General features: G+C 35.4%; 1 protein-coding gene across 1 annotated transcript in view; it reads left to right on the top strand.

Annotated features, from left to right (window-relative positions):
- CCDC178 (coiled-coil domain containing 178) overlaps positions 1–18793 on the top strand; it is a 285980-nt gene that overhangs the window by 178442 nt on the left and 88745 nt on the right. The window contains exon 22 of the mRNA XM_072949050.1: positions 14828–14977. Coding sequence (XP_072805151.1) covers positions 14828–14977 — 150 coding nt within the window. The remainder of the gene's footprint in view (positions 1–14827; positions 14978–18793) is intronic.

Consider the following 18793-nt stretch of genomic DNA (forward strand, 5'->3'; position numbering starts at 1 on the left):
GTGAGGGAATCCTCTGGTGTGAAGGTACTTTTTCTGTATTTTCGTCTAGAGGGTGGTTTTGTAGGGGTACTCATTTATAAAAATGTATCAGTTCTCATAATGATGTATATATGTTGTCCCTCAAAAAGTTTAAAACAAAGCAATGGAATAAATACAGACTTTAAGTGAATAGAAAACACATTTGCCACAACCATTTTATAAAGGACATATAGCAATTGCAAACATTTTGCATTTTTTTATAAAATAGAATTAAGGTGAATATTGAATATACATTCTGGATTTAAAAGAGTACAATAACATTTCTTTAAAGGTATTTTGTCATTCAGATGTTTTAGCAGTTTTGACAAGTTTATTCTCCTTGTATCATGTCGATAGGTATAAAGCTGTACAATTATCTCGAAATCCCAGCAATCTTTATATTTGCAATTGTTGGCTAATATTCCTGAAATTTAAAAAAATTATTCACCCGACAATTGCTTAGGCTATCAAATTTTATAATGTGGGCATTACATCAGTTGCCATATTTGAATCTTATTTGTAGTATCTGCATCTGACGTGGAAAGAGGGGGCAGGCTGGACCTGGCTGCCACTGTAATGAAGAACAAACCCATTATTATGCTATTACCACACCAGACGTACAGCTCTTCAGTTAATGTGCAGGAATAACCCAGAACAGCTCCAGGAATTTAAAAGGATAAAACACAAGTCCCTGATAACAGACAGGGGTGTCTTTTTTATTTGCTGTGTTTTGGTTTTGTTTTTTTATAATTTCCCTAGCACAAATAGTCTGTTAACAGAAGGTTTTTAAAATATATATAAGTTGAATTCTTACTAATTCAAACAGAATTTTTCCAAACATACATTTTTTTCAAAAGCATTTGCATGCTCAGCTTTCCGCAGATGAGTTAATCATTTAAAAGTTATTAACCAGAGAGAACTGTACTTAACAGAATAGGACATTCATAATATACTCACGTTTATATTTAATCTTGGAGAAACAGGACTATCAAAATTTTCTAACATAATAATGGACCTTTAAAATATAATAAAAATTATCAAGTGGAATGAATACATTTATTTCAAAATAGAGATGATAGTTTTATCTATCTATTACAGTTAACGTAAGCAGAAATTTAGTTGGGAGCTCAGGGCACAATCTATATCACATTGGAATTAATTTTCCAGTTGTTATTGATGTGCTGTGTTACTTTACATACTGATAGGAAACACATGTTTTATACAAAATAAATGAATTATTTAATAGTTTCTAAAATGTATATATTAATAAACTTGTTGCAAAAAGCTGCAGTGCTTGATTTTTCCATCGTTAAGCTGTTAGCTTTTATGCAACATATTATTAATTTTGACAAACCTAGTACCTAATGTGATACTTGTCACTATATTAGCTTTATATTACTGCCATAATAAACCACGGCAAATTTAGGAGCTTAAAATAACACTAAGTTATTATCTTAGAGCCCTGTATGTCCGAAGTCTAAAGTGAGTCTCACCGGATGAAAATCAAGTTATCCAAATAACACTAAGTTATTATCTTAGAGCCCTGTATGTCCGAAGTCTAAAGTGAGTCTCACCGGATGAAAATCAAGTTATCAGCAGGGCCATTGTTCTCTTCTGGAGGCTGGAGAGAGGCATCTGTTTTAGATTGTCAACAGAACTTGTTGGCTGTGGGAGCTGGGTCCCTGTTTTCTTTCTGGCTGTGGGCAGAGGGCCATTCCACCTTCTAGAGACCGTCTGCACTTCTTGGCTTGTCACCTCCTTCTTCCATCTTCAAAGGAGAAAAGGAGATGGGTCTCAGGTCTCTCTCACACTTCAGATTTCTCCTGCTGCTTCCTTCACATCCTCTGAAGTTTTAAGAATTCATGTGATTAGATAGTCCCACCTATATATCTAGTAATCTTTCTATTTTAGGATCTGTGCCCTTAGTTACATCTGCAGAGTCCCCCTTTGCCATGAGTAGTAGCAAATTCAGAGGTTCCTGGGATTGGAGCTTCAGTAGTTAGCCATGAGAACCCCCACGGACACACCTTCTGAACAGCTGACGACCCCCGATGCCTGGAAGAATGGATGGCCTGCATGGACTGCAGATAGCTTCCATGAGTATCGTTTTATTCAAAATCAAGCTTATGAGTTTCCCCATTTGCATGGGTCTAAATTTCAGTACCTAACTGCATATGAACAGGTTTCCACTTAAGGGCTATCCTCAGGTCAGTCATTACCCTGAGGTCAAAGAAAGCTAGTAACTCAGTGGCACTGAAGATGTCTGGGGTGGATATAGCATTTGATTCCAGGAGGCTTGCACTTTCCTTCATTCCTTCCCTCTTTCCTTCCTTGATTTTTTTTTTTTGGAAAAAAAATTAAAGAAGAAACTTTCATGAGGAAGGAAAATTGGTCTGACATTGACAAGTGTATAGGGTTAGGGAAGGGCACTTGTTACGAATTTGGACAAAGGATGAATCCTGTAAAACTGAGTAACCTTGCCTATCTCATCTGAAGAGAGCAGTGTATAAAGTGTTGTTTTGATTTAAACCATATATTGCTGCTTCTTATTTAAGTCATTGAAGTACACAGGAAACTTATCATTCCTTTGTTCAAAAGTCTTTGGTAATTTGAATGCTGCTTTTGTTCTTACTTACTACTTTTCTGTTTCCGTAAAGTGCTCACACCCATCTGCTACTGTGAAGATCCTCTATAATTAAAAAAAATCAACTATCGTTATTTCGTGTGAAACTGTCTTACTATTTCTTTTTTATTTTAATCTCCTGATTTGTGAGAACACAGCTTAGCAAAGTGTATAAAAGGCAGCAAAGCGGGTAGTTTAGATTTCTGTTAGTCTTGCAAGGAAAAGCGACAAGTAAACCCCGGAGTACAACACAGAGAGATTACACAGTGAAATGCTTCTGCGAACTAGGATTTATAGAACTGGAAACCTTATTATTTTTTTCAGTCAATATGTAAATGGATAAATTCCTACGTTTTTATGTTGTAAAAATTAATTGTGAAATGTTTCTCTGCAGAATAAAAAACATGTAAAATGGCATCCATGTATAATACTCTGAAAAGTCCACTCATATAAGAACAGTTGGCAGAAATAGATACTAAATGAAAATAAAAAAACATTCACGTTGAGTCCACCCATCTTTTCTGTGTAGGTACCTCAGTGTTCAACAAGGTGTGAGTGTTATTCAGTTTCACTCACCTTTTCATGTGCTCAGTAGTGTTTACTGAGAGAGTACTATGCACTGAGGTAAAAATTAATAAGGCACAAAAAGTTCACAGAAGTGAAGAAATTAATACAATGATATTAACTATAATAAAACATGGCAATTGCAGTGACAGATACATACATAGTACAGTGTTTTAATGCTGACTGTGCCTTATCGGTTCCAGTTTTCCAAGAAAAGTTGAAAATGTTCATCTTTACACGTTTCACCGCATTACAATAGATAGATATAGTATACACTATCAGTGAACTAGGAATTACTTCTCAATAATGAATACTGTATTATAAATGCCAGCTTTATTGCTTCTGTGTCTGACGTACCTCCTAAAGAGATTCCAGTTTGTTCTACCTTTTTTAAGTCTCTGGCTTCCCTCATATCTGTCAAAAGATTAAAAATATAACATTGTGTATGTGTATCTCTGTGTATGTAAGAATATAATTGTATTTGTCATATACTTTACTTAATTATGAAGACTTATTACATTGACACTTTTCTGCCTTCCTGCTAAGCTGACAGAAACAGAAATATTTCTAATCACCTTTTCCAGGTAGACCAAAAGTTTTAAGTTTTTGTTCATTTTTCTTTACCACCACTATCCAAATTAGTGTCTAGACAACATCAAAAAGACAGCCATAAGCTGAATTGCACAATATACATTTCATCCTCTTCCTTCTATTGTATTAGATTTCCATGAATTGTTGTTGGGAAAAAATAAGTGGATCCTTCAGTATTTCCCAAATATTTTTCTTTTTTGAGACACTTCTATTTCATACCATAATGTAGAAAGAAAGAAGTGACTTGGAAAGGATAGTAGGTTGAGGAAATGGTGGGAAGGGAAGATGGTATCTTCAGGAGGAAAGCATGACAGCAAGAAGACCTTTGAGAGTTGAATGAATTCGTGTTTCACAAAGATAACAGGGAGGAAGCATGAGAAAGAAAAGAGGCATAAATAAGTTGAGGAAAAGCAAAGACGAGAGGAGAAAAAAGGCATAGAGAGAAACAACCATGAATTTGGTACATAATTGTCATGACAGACTTCTTCATGCCTTCATTTACTCTGGCCATAACTAGATGATATACAGAATAAATCTGAGTGTTGTGGCCCCTGGGGAACCTATTATCGCAGAAGTGTGTTTCCAGTATTGTTATATGTTTGATTTATCTTATTTTAAGTATTTATCATTAAACCCCTGAAAAAACCGGGAAGATCTAAGAACCCAACCCACCTAATCATTGTAAGAGTGTCATTGCTGACTATAAAGAACTTACATATCCTCAAAATATCAACTCTCTTTTTTTTATTTTAATGGGGATACTGGGGATCGAACTCAGGACCTCGTGCATGCTAAGCATGCGTTCTACCACTAACCTATACCCTCCCCTGCCAGAATATCAACTCAATTATTTTGTCCCTCACCCTTAACTCCTAATTCTTGTGTCTCTCTAACTCCAATTGGTACTTCCCTCATGTGCTAAATTATATGATATTTATCATTCGGTATCTTTTCCACTTGGGCATCATATTTTAAAGATCATCCTCTATTGCTGTGTTGTATACCTAGTGCATTTCTTCTGATAACTTTGCAGTCTTTCATGGTGGGTGACTACCTCATTTTATTTAGCAGTTCTGCAAAGGAATGGACACCTATGTCCCCTGCAAAATTAAGGTTCCACTTGGCAACATATAGTTAATCCCACATCCCTAAAACAGAGGTTGCTGGAGTAGAAAAATTAACAGACTCCTGGCTTCCTATAATGCAAGACCTACGTAAACTACATTTAATTTTAAAAGGTGTAGGGGAAATAAATCGAGGCATTATTTATGGTATCTTAATAGGTCTGACAACTCTGCAATGTTATTGTGTCTATTTTGGGAGTATTTAAAAGGTTTATGAGCATCTCATTATTTTTTAAGAACTTGGAGACATTTTTGAGCTATTAATTGGCTATGGCTCCTTAGTATGTGCCTCTGCTAGAAAAATAAAGCAAATGCTTTTCTACAGCCTTTCTCTATGTGTAGGTGTAACTACAGCCCAAATAGATCTTGAGTAGGCAATCTAAATTGGAACTTTGTTTTGCAGAATACTTATATGTTAATTTAGAGTCTATAGCAGGGGTCAGCAAACTTTATGTATAAAGGAAAGATAATAAATAGATTAGACTTTGGGGTCCATTTAGTGTGTATTGCAGCTAGTTAACTCTGCCTCTGCAGAGTAGAAACGCCATGGACAATATGTAAACGAACGTGTGTGTCAGTGCTCGGATAACATTTATTTACAAAAGCAGGCAGTGGGCTGGATTTGCCTGGACGGTCACAGTTCCATGATCCCCGGTCTAGAATGTGATTTTCCCATGCTGGGATGCAGTTATTTTGTAGACTAGACATGTCTCAAGAATGAGTCTCTACAGAACCTTGCCTTAGGTATTTTAAATCTTGTTTCTTCTTGAGAATCTTCACAGTGTTTGGGCAGCGCCCCAGTGTGGACAACATCAGGCAATTAGAGATGCTTGTGATCTTTTATTTCTCAGTAAGGGGACTATCTAACTGAGAGGAACAAAAGAGAAAAAGCATTGGAGATAATTCTATCCATAGGATATTTTATTAGACTGCAAATTATTTACTGTACTGTGCATATTTGGCACCTCTGTGTCAGTGGGCCTAACTAACCCTGTGTTCCCATGGAAAAGACACTGAGGCATATATATTTTTTATTTTAAAAGACTCTTTTCTCTATGAGCATCCAGTTTATTTCAAAAGACTGGTGTGATTCTATAGAGTATTCAGAAATTAGAGCATTTACAGGTATCAGTCTAGAATCTTATGGGCCCTGTAATTCACATTCAAGGTTAGGAGGTGACATAGTCCCTGAACAGAAGTTAGGCTGAAACCAAACTGGATCCTGGCCTTATTGCTGCATTCCTCTTACGTGACCTTGGACAAGAATTTGACTTTCCTGGTCTTTGTGTCCTCATTGTCATTGTAAGATTTTTTTTCTTTAATTTCTGTTTCTTAATGATTTGCACCAAATTGTTAATACTATCTCTGGGGTATAAAAATGACTGTAGTGTGTGGTATTGGTATAAAAAGAGACATATGGATCACTGAAACAGAATAGAGAGCCTAGAAATAAACCCACACACCTGTGGTCAATTAATAGTTCCCATATGATCCAGCAGCCCCACTCCTGGGCATATAGCTGGAGAAAACTCTAATTCAAAGAGACATATGCACCACAATGTTGTAGCAACACTATTTACAGTAGCCAAGACACGGAAGCAAACTAAGTGTCCGTCAACAGATGAATGGATAAAGAAGATGTGATATATATATGAGAAAGACACATATCATGTGATGCCACTTACTTGTGGAATCTAAAAAATGATACAAATGAACTTGTTTACTAAACCAAACAAGATTCACAGACATGGAAAACAAACCTATGGTTACCAAAGGGAAAAGTGGGGAGGGATGAATCAGGAGTTGGAATTTGCAAATACGCACTATTATACATAAAATATATTAGCAACAAGGTTATAATGTATAGCACAGGGAACTACATTCAATATATAGTAGTAATCCTATAGTGAAAAAGAATATATATATATTACTGAATCACTATGCTGTATACCAGAAACTAACCCAACGTTGTAAATGAACTCTACTTCAATTAAAAAATGACTGATTGCTGCAGAGGGGCTTTTTAATTTTCTATTTCACATACCACTCTCTCATTGTGTGTAATATAATCAGCATGCATTATTTTATAACAAATGGATTTTTTAAAAGAAATATTTAAATTGTACCAGAATTTATACTGTAACATGAATGTGGCAATGAAATTGTCATTAAATATAAACAGCATTTTCAAAATTAAACATTTTCTACAAATGTAAGGTGAAATCAGGTTACCTGACTACATCAATAGGAAATTATAAAATAGCATGTATTTTCTCAATGAGTTTAATTTATGCCATAATATATGAGCTGAAACCCTTTAGATCAATCTGTCTTTCATTTGCAGTAAAGTTTCAAAATACTGTTCTTACACTTTCTGCATTTATGCAATGCATTTTTACTTTATGATAAAGTTAGTTGGTAATTCCTTAACTCTTTTTGCTGATGACCTTTTAAAGCTGCATAATTAGAATAAGTTGTGGTTATTGTATTGGAATCTCTATCCCATGGGCCAACAAGGCAGCACATTAATTCTCTGCATCACCCACTCCATGTGCAGTGCCATCAGCACAAAGAAATTATTCTTTGTAATTACATAAAGAAAGGGTCTATTTAGTGTTAACTGACCTTTCTGTGACTGATCAGCCTTTTCCTCCAGTGAAGTAGAAATGTATATCATTAAAATGTGAGTAAATAGGAAACCTTTCTAAATCTTAAACTTTTCACATCAGGAAGTGCACATGAAGAAGTTCTTCATACAAAATTGTGAAAAGAGTAGCAGACTTTAAAATATATTTTAAAATATTGATAATTGAAATAGAATTAAATTATGATAATGTGTAGCAATGTTTAAAAAGGAAATACTATGCAAATATGTGTCTGTTTAACAATCTTAAACAGTATTAGAGGACACATTATTAAACTCATGTATTCAGGATTAAATGTTAAAGTTTATTTAATAAAGAAAAAATAAATTTAAGGGAATTATTAGTACTGTAACTATCACCTACTGAGGACATATATGTAATATATTTGTTTAAATCATATATTTTAACTTGGAAAAATATATTGGGCTGTAGATTGCATGACACTGATTTTTACTTTCATTTTCTTATTACTTAATTTGTTTCTCTAATCAGTTATGCCAAATACATTGAAGGGACATACAATTATATTAAAGAAAACTGGATCAAATAAAAATGTAATAGCTAATAAAAAAAGTGGCATTTATATTTAGTGATCCCTAAAGCCATTGAGTAGTTATAGGAGAAAAATTACAGGCAACATGGTGATAAATGTTCCTTTTTTAAAAGAATAAACACATACCCACAGTTATCAGGTACTTTGTAATATTTAACAAGCATCTGTGTTTCTAAGCCAGACTTCCCCTGCCAAGAACACACACAGCGCCCTGTATATGAAATACCTTCAGAATCTATTCAAAAACTGACTCTTCCTTGAAACTTTGCTTGGCACTTTCACTGGAACTGCTCTCTCATGGAACTGCTCTCATTATTTGGATATGTCTTCTATCCTTCCTTATGTTTAATGTATTCTGATGTAGTTAGCTTTGTGAATGCCTCAATTCCCCTATCTGATTGCAAGCTCCTTCGGCCCTGAAATTGTGTATTTTTTTCATGCTGGTGTCAATAATTCCTGGTCAAATGTATACACTGAACAGAGTCAAAACATAATAAGGGAAAGCAGGGCTAATACAGAGCGCTCATGGATCCCCACTGGGTGTTTTCTGAGTTCTGAGATGTGACGTTGTTGTGTCCATTAGTAAACTTTTGAGTAAATCAATGGTAGCTAAATTTGTAACCCTGTGGGGGAGCCAAGGCAAAGGAGTTCTGTGTGTGGTCGTTTATGTGAATGCTGCGGTGGGACAGCTTAAGACAGCATCTCCTGGCGTCTGGCAGTGACAGGTTTGACTGGTCAGCTGGCATGTGGTAGGCTTTTACCAGAGTCCTAAAGGTGCTGTTTGACATCTCACAGTGTCCCCCATAATGCTTTGTGTATACCAGCTGCTCAATAAGTATTTTTAAATAAATTAGTGGATAGAGAGCATTTTGTCAAACATGATAATACGTAGAGTTTGAGGCATGTAACACCCTTGGTGCAGAGGACTGATTTATTCATTTAAATATCAAGAATGTTCAAGACTAATTATCGGAGAACTTGAGTTGGACAAGAGACTGGTTTCCATGGCAGCACAGACAAGGAAGTGGGTCCTGGGAGAGTTAAAACAGTTATTTGTTCCTTTGAGGCTTCAGGGTATCGACACATATCATTCTCACAGACTTGTTCCTTGGAAACACTGGGGAAAATTCTCATTTTCTGTAGTAATTGGTGTATAGATTTTAAGGGAGCAGCAGTACAATAATGCCTCTCTGCACACAGTAGGTGATGCACGTAAATAAGTACATGTTTTCTCTGAGTCTGTTACATTGTTAGAGAAGTGGCATATATTTTAAGCATCTTGTGCTCACCATGTTAATTCTCACGAATCAAAGGGAATGCTTTTGAAGCAGCAGTGTTCACAAAGAGACTTGGAACCTCCCTGTCTGGTTCATTCTAAAGTCTGTCCCATGCACATTCTATGAATCAGTCTCAGTACCGATGCCTGCCTGCTTTAGTAACATCAGAACATCACTACATGCAAAGCTACCAGGACAGTGCCCTAAACTGGCAGAGATGTGCTGAAAGACTACGTGGAGACTGGAGACTTGATGGTATGGTATCAGTGGTGTAAAACATCTGCATAGGGTCGCATGCTACTGAAACACTGGTGTTTGGAATGTTGTGTTTTGCATGGTGCTGTGCATCAATGGGATACTAAATACATGGATATTTTTCGTTATTTACATAGTAATACTTTAAAGTCAAGAGATAACAGAATGCTTAATACAGTCTAGGAAAGCCTAATTCACAAGTCATAGGAAACAATAATCTAACAGTCCTAAAGGGGCCAAAAAAAACCAGTGCACTCAATTGACTCACCCAATTTTGCTCAAATATATGCTGGCCCATATGGCAGGACATCTTAGATCTCTGCCAAATAAAATGATTGTTCTAAGATTCATGTCAATGATAATTTCTTCTGTGAAGCCTTTTCTGACCCCACTTTCCCCCCCTGATAGAATCAATTCAGTGTATCAAGAAATACCTCTGCCTCCTCCCAGGCCAGCCTGTAATCCCTGGTAAAAAGGGATCACATCCCACCAATCTCTTTAATCCCAGGGGTAGCCATAAAGCTGGACATATAAGGTAAACCTACTAGGGTTTGCTGAAGAAGTAACTGAATGAACAAATAAATGGATGCAAGCTAGACAGGAAGGTGCTCTAGAGGAACACTGATCAATAAGAACCAGCAATACCACGTTTGCTTTTGGGTGGTTCTGGCAGAAAGTCAGTTCTTTCCAATCATGGGACTAAAATAAAGTGAGTGTGGTGCAGTCTGTTTAGGAACACAGACATGGCAGTGACAGCCAGCAGAGCCCTGGCAAGAAGCAAAAAAGCAAGGAGCTGTCTGCAGTAGACTATTAACAACCAAGACTGGGAGACGATAGACAGATCATCAGAAAAGATCATGTGAGACTGGCACACATAATCACGTTAGGATAGGACAGTTAGAGTTAGAACTGGGTCAAAAGATGACAACTCTTTTACAATGAATGCGTAATTGAGAGAAGGACTTAAGCCCTCTGCCTGGTGAACTGGATCCAGATGCCCGTATTAAGAGTAACTGAGAATGTAGATAACTCACTGCTATAAATTTAGTCATAGACACTAGGACTATTTTAATAACATTTAAACATTTGTTTATAGCTATGTTGGTTTTCTACATGTACATGTACAGTGTAAATATTTTAATCATAACCGTCTCTCTAGAATGTTAAGATCAAGTTTTTTTCTTGTAATATTCTTTGCCAGTAGCCCATCTTAAATTAAAAATGAACCCCCCCCCCCAAAAAAAAAAAGTTCAAATGGATTTAGGCTTTCTCCAGAGTAAGAGTTTCTGGCTGGACCTCCAGAGGTCGCAACGTGTAGCATTACTCTGCTGCATTCAACCGTAGCCCAGAGCTGTGCAAGCCTCACCTGTAAAGGTCTGTGCACTCGGCACATAGTCTTGCCAGTGAATGCATCTGGCCTGATCAAATCATGGAATAAGGAACCGTGGAGATCGGAAAACACAAGACCAGTTATATGTAACCAGCATGGCCATATTGACTTACAGCAAAAAGTAGCTTCCAAGGGGACCAAGTTATAATTTCCTTCAGGAGCCCAGCTTATCTATGTTGACAAACTACATGTTAGCCAGATTATGAAAAGACAATTGGCTGGTGGAAATAGGCTCAAAACAATGTAATTCTGTAATTTGATTTGATTGTTTAAAGTCATTGGGTTTTATAAAGACAGCATTATGTAGTGTTGAAGAGTGCTGGCCTATGTTTATGAAGGGAGTATATTGGATGGTAAAGAGTGTGGGACCTGGAGCCAGTCTGCCTGGCTGCAAAGCCCTGGTCCTCTACTCAGTAGGTATGTAACGTTGTGCAAAATGCCTGGTGTTCGTTTCAGTTGCTGTGATCACATAATAAATACCCTAAAACTTCACAGCTCAGGATTCTATGTCAAAAATCTGGACAGGACGTAGCAAAGCCAACTTGTCTCTTCTCAAATGTTCTCAACCATCAGCTGGATGATTTGAAGACTAAGCATTGGAATCATGTTCAGCTGACTCATTCACTCACAGTCGATGCTGATACCTGAGACCTGGGCTGGGGTTGTTGGCTGGAACATCTACACATAACCTCTAAATGTGGCCTGGATTCCTCACAACATAGTGCCTGGTCCAAGGGTGAATGTCCCCAAAGAGAGGGCCAGGCAGAAGCTGTTTACTTTTTTAATAAACTTTTTAATAAACTAGCCCAGGAAGTCACACAGCATCATTTCCACCATACTAGGTTGACTGGAAAAGCCACAAGTCTACCCACGTTCAATGGAAGGAGAAATAGACTGTGCTTCCTGATAGGGAGTGACAAGGTTCTAGAAGAATGTGTGGGAATGAAAATATTTCTGTGGCCATGGAAATGATTAATAGATATTCACTATGTCTCTTCTCTTCATCGAGCCAGATTCCCAATGTTTCATCACAATAATCACTAATAATAGGAATTGAATAAATACCAATAAATGTAGCTTTGAGAAAGCGTTACAATATTAATTTATACCTTTGGGGTGAATTTAATCTATATGGAAAACAAAAAAATGCAAGAGATTATGAATTCTACACTCTATTTATATATTTCTGTGATTTTTAATATAAATCTTTCCAATAAGGCCACAAATTCTTGAGTTTCACCATTACATCTTAGAGCTTGATATATAGTAGTTACTAAATAGAAAGTTTTGAATAAGCAACTGAGTGGAAATGAGTAAATGAATGAATGAATAAAATAATATTGTAATTCAACTCAAAGAGCAGTTATTTTAACCTATAAAGATTGCAATCAAATTTCTCTTTAATATTTTTGAAACAAACTTTTTTTTTCAAATTTGTGCTTAGTCAAGACCTTAAGTAGAACGATTCTACTGATAAGATTCAACTGGATTTGAATAAAAAGGATATGAAAAGTCATCTTACTTCTCTTATTAGAGCCTTCTTTTTTCTCACCTTTTTATTATAGGGTTTTTATTATAGGGCCAACTCCAACTTTTGTGCCCTTGTATAATATCTTCTGCTGCTAGCTTTTCAACTCCTGTAGTAGTAGCATTAATTCCCCTGGACATATATCCACCAGTAATTATCCTTCCCTCTTTATCTCACTTGCATATTATAATACTATTGGTTAAAATTAAGCCAGTTAGAGTTGTGATGTGGAACTACAGTTAAACATAAAAAACATTTGCAGTGTCAGCAGAATATCATTATTTAGAATTAAAAAACTTAAACTTCATTGCACATCTGAAGGTCACTGACTTTCAGGAATAGGTAGTGAGTTGGTAAATCCTCCTCTACCTTTATTACTGAGAAATGATAATGTAAAATATCGTGACTGATGGAACAATGTTTTGAAGATTCATTGGCCTAACTACACAATTTGATTTCTCTAATCATGCTATATAAAACAGTAAGAACTGGTGTAATACAGAAATTGAAAGTATATATAATATTTGGAAATAAAACTGTACATTACACAATGAGTAAAGCATAAAAGTACCAAATATATCCCCAATTAAGTTCCATTAAGTAGGTTTGAAACAAATCCCACAGCCTTTGTAGCACTCTTCTCAAATTCAGTGTTTATAGTTACCATCAGAGTCTTGAAAGAAATGTAATTGAGAAGTAGAGTATCTCAGGTCTCAACATTGTGCTTGTGTTAAATCAGACAACAAACAAAAAACTCAAAAATGTTTCTTCTCCAGCCTCCAGGAGAACATGTGTCAAAGTCCCAAGTTCGTCCCTTGAGGTTAATATTAGTGTTAAGATATCAAAAGGAATGGTAACCATCTTTCAAAGGTATCTGCACCAAAGAAAAATATTCATAGACACTCTGTCCTCCTACCAAAAGAAGACTCTGTGATTTTTAAGCAAGTTTATTAGATAGAAGTTTATGAAGTTTTAAATCATTGTGCCAGAATTAGGACAAGGACACTTAAAACGGTTCTCAGTTCATCATTTGGCTTTTTTGAGGAGCGCCTGTGACATAGTATTAATCATTAGGGATCAATATGGATACCAGGCTTTCATGAGAAATATGTTGGTTGACCTTAATAAATCTTCAAGTGTGTAAATACAGAAATATTTGTACAGGCAATTTTCTGCTGAATTACATTTCCTCTGTGCACATTCTCATACTGCAATATATTTTTTTTAACAACTTATACTAAAGGTTTGATGTGATGGCAGTTTTTCCAAAGAAACATTCTTAATTACATCACAATGGTTACTTTCATATCTAGTTATTTAATCCTCATTATTGTCATCATGATTAATCTGCATTTATGTGTTTTGAAAACTTTTTGCTACTATAAATGACGTGGTAACAAATAAAGCTTTTTGCTTAGAATGAATTTCCATAGGATGAATTACTAGATTAACAGGTTTGAAAATATTTAAGGCTGTTGATAAATTCTGTATTTTTTGAAGCAGCCAAAGAAAGTTTTCTGTGCTAGAAATGTAAAAAGAATCAGCAACTAAACTGAATCATACATCTAATTTAAAATGATAGGCAGCCCCTAATTTGCCAGTGGGTGATGTTGGCAAAAGTTACATTCTAAGGCATTTGTATTAGATTTGATATATATGTATCTAGTCATGAGGGATGTTATAAAATTCTCAACCACTCACAGAATCCGATTTAGCCTTTAATATAGTTAAAATATACATAGTAGTAACAACCAGTTTCTCTGGGTGCTTCTAAATATCGAATTGCTTGCTCCTTACCTTTTTCACTCTTTACTTCTCTGTGTTTTGAATGTTTTCTGTGAGTGCCACCACTCTGAACTTCTTGGAAATGGGATTCTGAGCTTCCAAATGTCTTCTACCTATCTGAGCACTTGAGAAAAGGAAAAGGGATGCGAAGCTGGAGGAAATCTCCTACGATACTGAGTGAAGCCTCCAAGAACTGGGTACTTCCCAATGCATTGTGAAGGGAAGTACAGAAAAGAAAAGCATTAAAAGTCAGACTCTGATGCGTCAATGTTCAAAAAATAAATAAATAAAAAACCTGCATCAAGAAAGAAAATTGTTAAATTCAGAGATGGTATTTGTGTCAGGGGAAGCATCCTTTTGGTTTTATTATTTTTCTACAATATATATAATGTAACAATTTTAAATAATTCAAATGATGTAAAAATTCAAACATAAATGATTTTAACTAAATATATGTATATATTTATCTTCTAGAAAATACAAGAAGATTCACTAGAAGAAAATCTACGTTTAGCTCAAGAGTATCAGAAATTACAGACCATTTTCTTAACAGAAAAGGACAACTATTTGAACCTGTATGACAGACAGCTATCACTTGATGGCTCAGTTAGAGATAAGAAACAGGTAGGTTTCTCTTATTTTTTAAAAAATAATTTTTTACTTGACATATGTTCCAGAAAAAGTAACAAGTGGTCAGTCGTGGGGTCTCCAATCTTATGGTGGTCTTTTGTATGCCACCAAATAGCATGTTTTCTTTTTGTAAAGTTTTGTGTATTTTTATCAACGTTTTGAAATTGAATTTTGAAAGGACATTTGAGAAATGAAAAAACTTAGTTTCTAATCCACTATTTTATACCATTTTCTTGTAATTATTATGACCTGAAATACCAAATTTTTGTCGTTCATAAATTTAAATATATTATCATATGCTTCAAATTTCAGTTCTATCTATGGATAGCTTACCATGATACAACTCTTAATTCGTCCTCATGATGTATGGGCTCTATGTTTTGGTTTCTATTTTCTTGCTAAATATGAAGCTTAATTAGAAACTTGACAAAATAGTTGACCCTCTCTGATTACTGGAAATCACCAGAAATTCCAATATATTTTCTAAGATCTTCTGTAATACTAAAAGTGGAAAAGTAAAGCACATAATACGCCACAAATCAAAAAGTAAAGCTCCATTCCTAGGGTGTTAAGATACATCCACTCCCTCTATATTCTTCTCCAGTTACTCATTAACAAGAAAGTTATTTTCCTTTGAATCTTTGTTTCTTCTCAGAATTTAAATTTCAAAAACTAGAGGCATTAATTATTTTTTAACATTTCACCTACCTGTAAAGCCAGTAGGCCACTAATAGATCCTTTCTCCTATTGTTGTCTCTCAGACTACTATACTATAAATTAGTAGTTCAGAATTTCAGTACTGTATTTATCCCTCATTACTATGGAATAGTGGGAAGACAGATGGCCAGGATTTGAGTGTAAGCTTTACCAATTACTAGCTCAGTGATCTTGGCAAATTATTTATCATTTCTGACTGTTTTCATATCTGTAAAGTGAAGTTTACCTTGGAGGAAAATTGTTTAGGACTGATAGAGCCCTCCAGAGTTTCTTTGAAAATAAAAGTTACTGTGCAACTGTGAGTAACTATTATATTCATCTGATGTCCTGCTTAGCCGCGCCCTATGTTTCCGACCCATCTATTCTCATGCGAGTTAAAGCTTCCAGATGTATCAGGAGAGAGTGTGTATTTTTCTCTTAGAGGTTTGTATTGAAGCAGTAGCAAGATGAAGGTAGATAGAGAAATAAGTGTGTTTCGGAAAGAACTGAGAATGCAACTATAAGCCAGAATCTTAGTGTCCTCATGCCATCATGCAGGATTCAGAGAAAGGGCATCAATGTATCCATGGGGTTTTGTCCAGCCACTTCGTGCATTTGACATTCTTATTGAGTTTAAACATGTTTCAGTTGATAATTGAGGAGGATAAAATAATCAATGGCTCTACTGTATTTCCTTTTCTAACCAGGAGGGAAACAAAAATAAATTTTATGTGTATCTTTTATCAGTTTGTATAGAATCCTTTGGTGGCAGATGACAAATATATTAGATACCCGTGTAAATAGTGAAGAACTCAGATCTTTAAGGGAGAGCCCTAACATAGTATTTACATAGTAAGAACCAAATTGTCTTGATGTCAGTTTTAGAATTAAAGCACGTCCTGATTCAAGAACCAAGGAGGGAAACTCTGGTCTGAACAGAAAGTGGGGCATGCTAAGAGATTGGGTTTATGTTTGTGATGATCCCTCAAACGAATCACTTTTAGCACACCTGTTTCAGGGAAACTTTCAAAGATTTATTTGTACTTCCAATCATTTTTCATTTCCATCCTTCAGCGATGGAGGTCATTAAGTGCAGGCTGCCCTTGTCCATGTCATGTAGGATCAATTTGCTGCAATGGACAGAGAGGCCTTATTGATGCTGTTAAATCTGTCAGTGAGAAATCGTATGTCATTAGTGTCTAATGCACTGCTTACAGGATGGAATTTGGCCATCAACACTGAGAAAACCCTTTAATATTTTAGTCCATTTCCTTGATATTGCAGCATTTCCTTTGTCCAGTTTAGTTTGGGGTGCATGAAAGTACTCCTCAACCTCTGAGTCCCTTGTTGAATTTCCTTGTCAGATAAAATGAAATTTTTTGTATCTTTTGCCTGTTTTAGAATAATTTCATTGCTTCTGAATATACATTTTTTAGCACAAGAAATAATTATATTTTAATCATCATGCTTCTTAGGGAGTATTTTTCTTTCTACACAAATTATACCCTTTTCTACTTCTTAGTACTTTTAGACCAAGCATAGCAAAGAAAGCTTAATGTAAGAGTAAAACAAATCAAATATAAAAATAATGTCCCCTTCCTGAACAAAGTTTTGTATATATGTGGCTCAAATCTTAGAATAGGTGATAGAATTATATCTGCTTCTTTTGCACATTTCTTGATACTTTCCTGTATCTTTAAAATTTGCAGTGGTGGATATTTTACCCTTTAAAAGTCAGAAACAAACAAAAATAGTTATGTAAAATTCTTATTAGCCCTGTTCACGGGTAATGATAGAACAGAATCCATCTAAAACTTCTCAGATCTAAAAACTTACAATAACATTAAAGAGGAATGAAGGAAAAATTGTACACACAGCTTGTATGTTGTGTGAAAATGGGCATTTTCATCATTTTTATTGAAAGCTTTCAGATGTATTTTTCATATTTCTTCAAAAATCCATGAATATATTGATAAAATCACCATGTGCTTGTTTTAATGGCTATCTCAAGTTCTTCAGGCCTGCAAAGAAAGGTGAGCTAAGCAAAGCATGCAGGTATTAATAGTTCTGTTGGCTAAAAACAAGATCTCTTCCAAAATTGGTTAAAATATATTTTAATTTCTTTTTAAATTACTTATAAAGCTTAACTTTTGCCCTACTCCAATTCTCAGCACTTTCTTACTATGAGACTATAAATTATTACAGAATCAGTCAGTGCTTAACAAGCACTAAGTGAACCAGGTGTCTGTGCCATGTGGTTTGCAAACGTTGTCTTTGAAATATCCCTTAGAAATTCAGGAAAATTTTCTATTTTTATTATTATTATTATTATTACTGCTATTATTATTATTGTCATCATCATCATCATCATCATCATCATCATCATCATCATCATCTTCATCTCCTTTATAAGATATGGTACCGAGATTGAGTGTGTCATATGGTCACCTGGGTAGAGGAAGACTGACTTGAGAGGGAACAGACTCAGCATTTTCTACATTCAGCCATTGCCTAACCATGGTGCTCCCTCTCTGCTATAGCATGACTGAACAATCCTACACATGCCTCATCGGCTTCTATGAATCATGTAAAAACTACATAATATCATACATTATGTCTCTGCTGTCCAACTGAAACAGGTTATTTGATTCACTAATTGTTTTTGTAATTTTATTTCATTGAAGCCACCTTTTCAATGATGGTTTTTCTGGTGGGGAAAGACTATCTATTTATTTAGAAGCTGTTTAATTTCCATAAGGGTTATAGATCAGTTTCACAACTCTTGAATTGTAAAACTTTTGAAACTAGGAGTGCCTTTAGAAACTTTATGCATCTCTTTAGAAGACCATTTTACAGGATAAGGAAAATTAAGGCCAGAGTGGTTCAGGGATTTAACACACAGACAGTTAGTTAGAAAACAAGTTGGCCTAGGACACAGTTGCCTTAATTTAGGTTCAAATATTGCCTCCAAGAGTCTGTAGACGAGCATGTGCTGTGATATTTTTCCCGAGTTTGAGTGGACTGGCAGCTGGAAGTAGTGAGTTACTGCCACGGATATGCTCAGATTGGAGCATTATCTTTAAGTGACCTGAGCTTGTGAAGGAGTCACGAAGG

The sequence above is a fragment of the Vicugna pacos genome, chromosome 24 (genome assembly GCF_048564905.1).
Source record: "Vicugna pacos chromosome 24, VicPac4, whole genome shotgun sequence".
In the NCBI taxonomy this organism is placed as follows: domain Eukaryota; kingdom Metazoa; phylum Chordata; class Mammalia; order Artiodactyla; family Camelidae; genus Vicugna; species Vicugna pacos.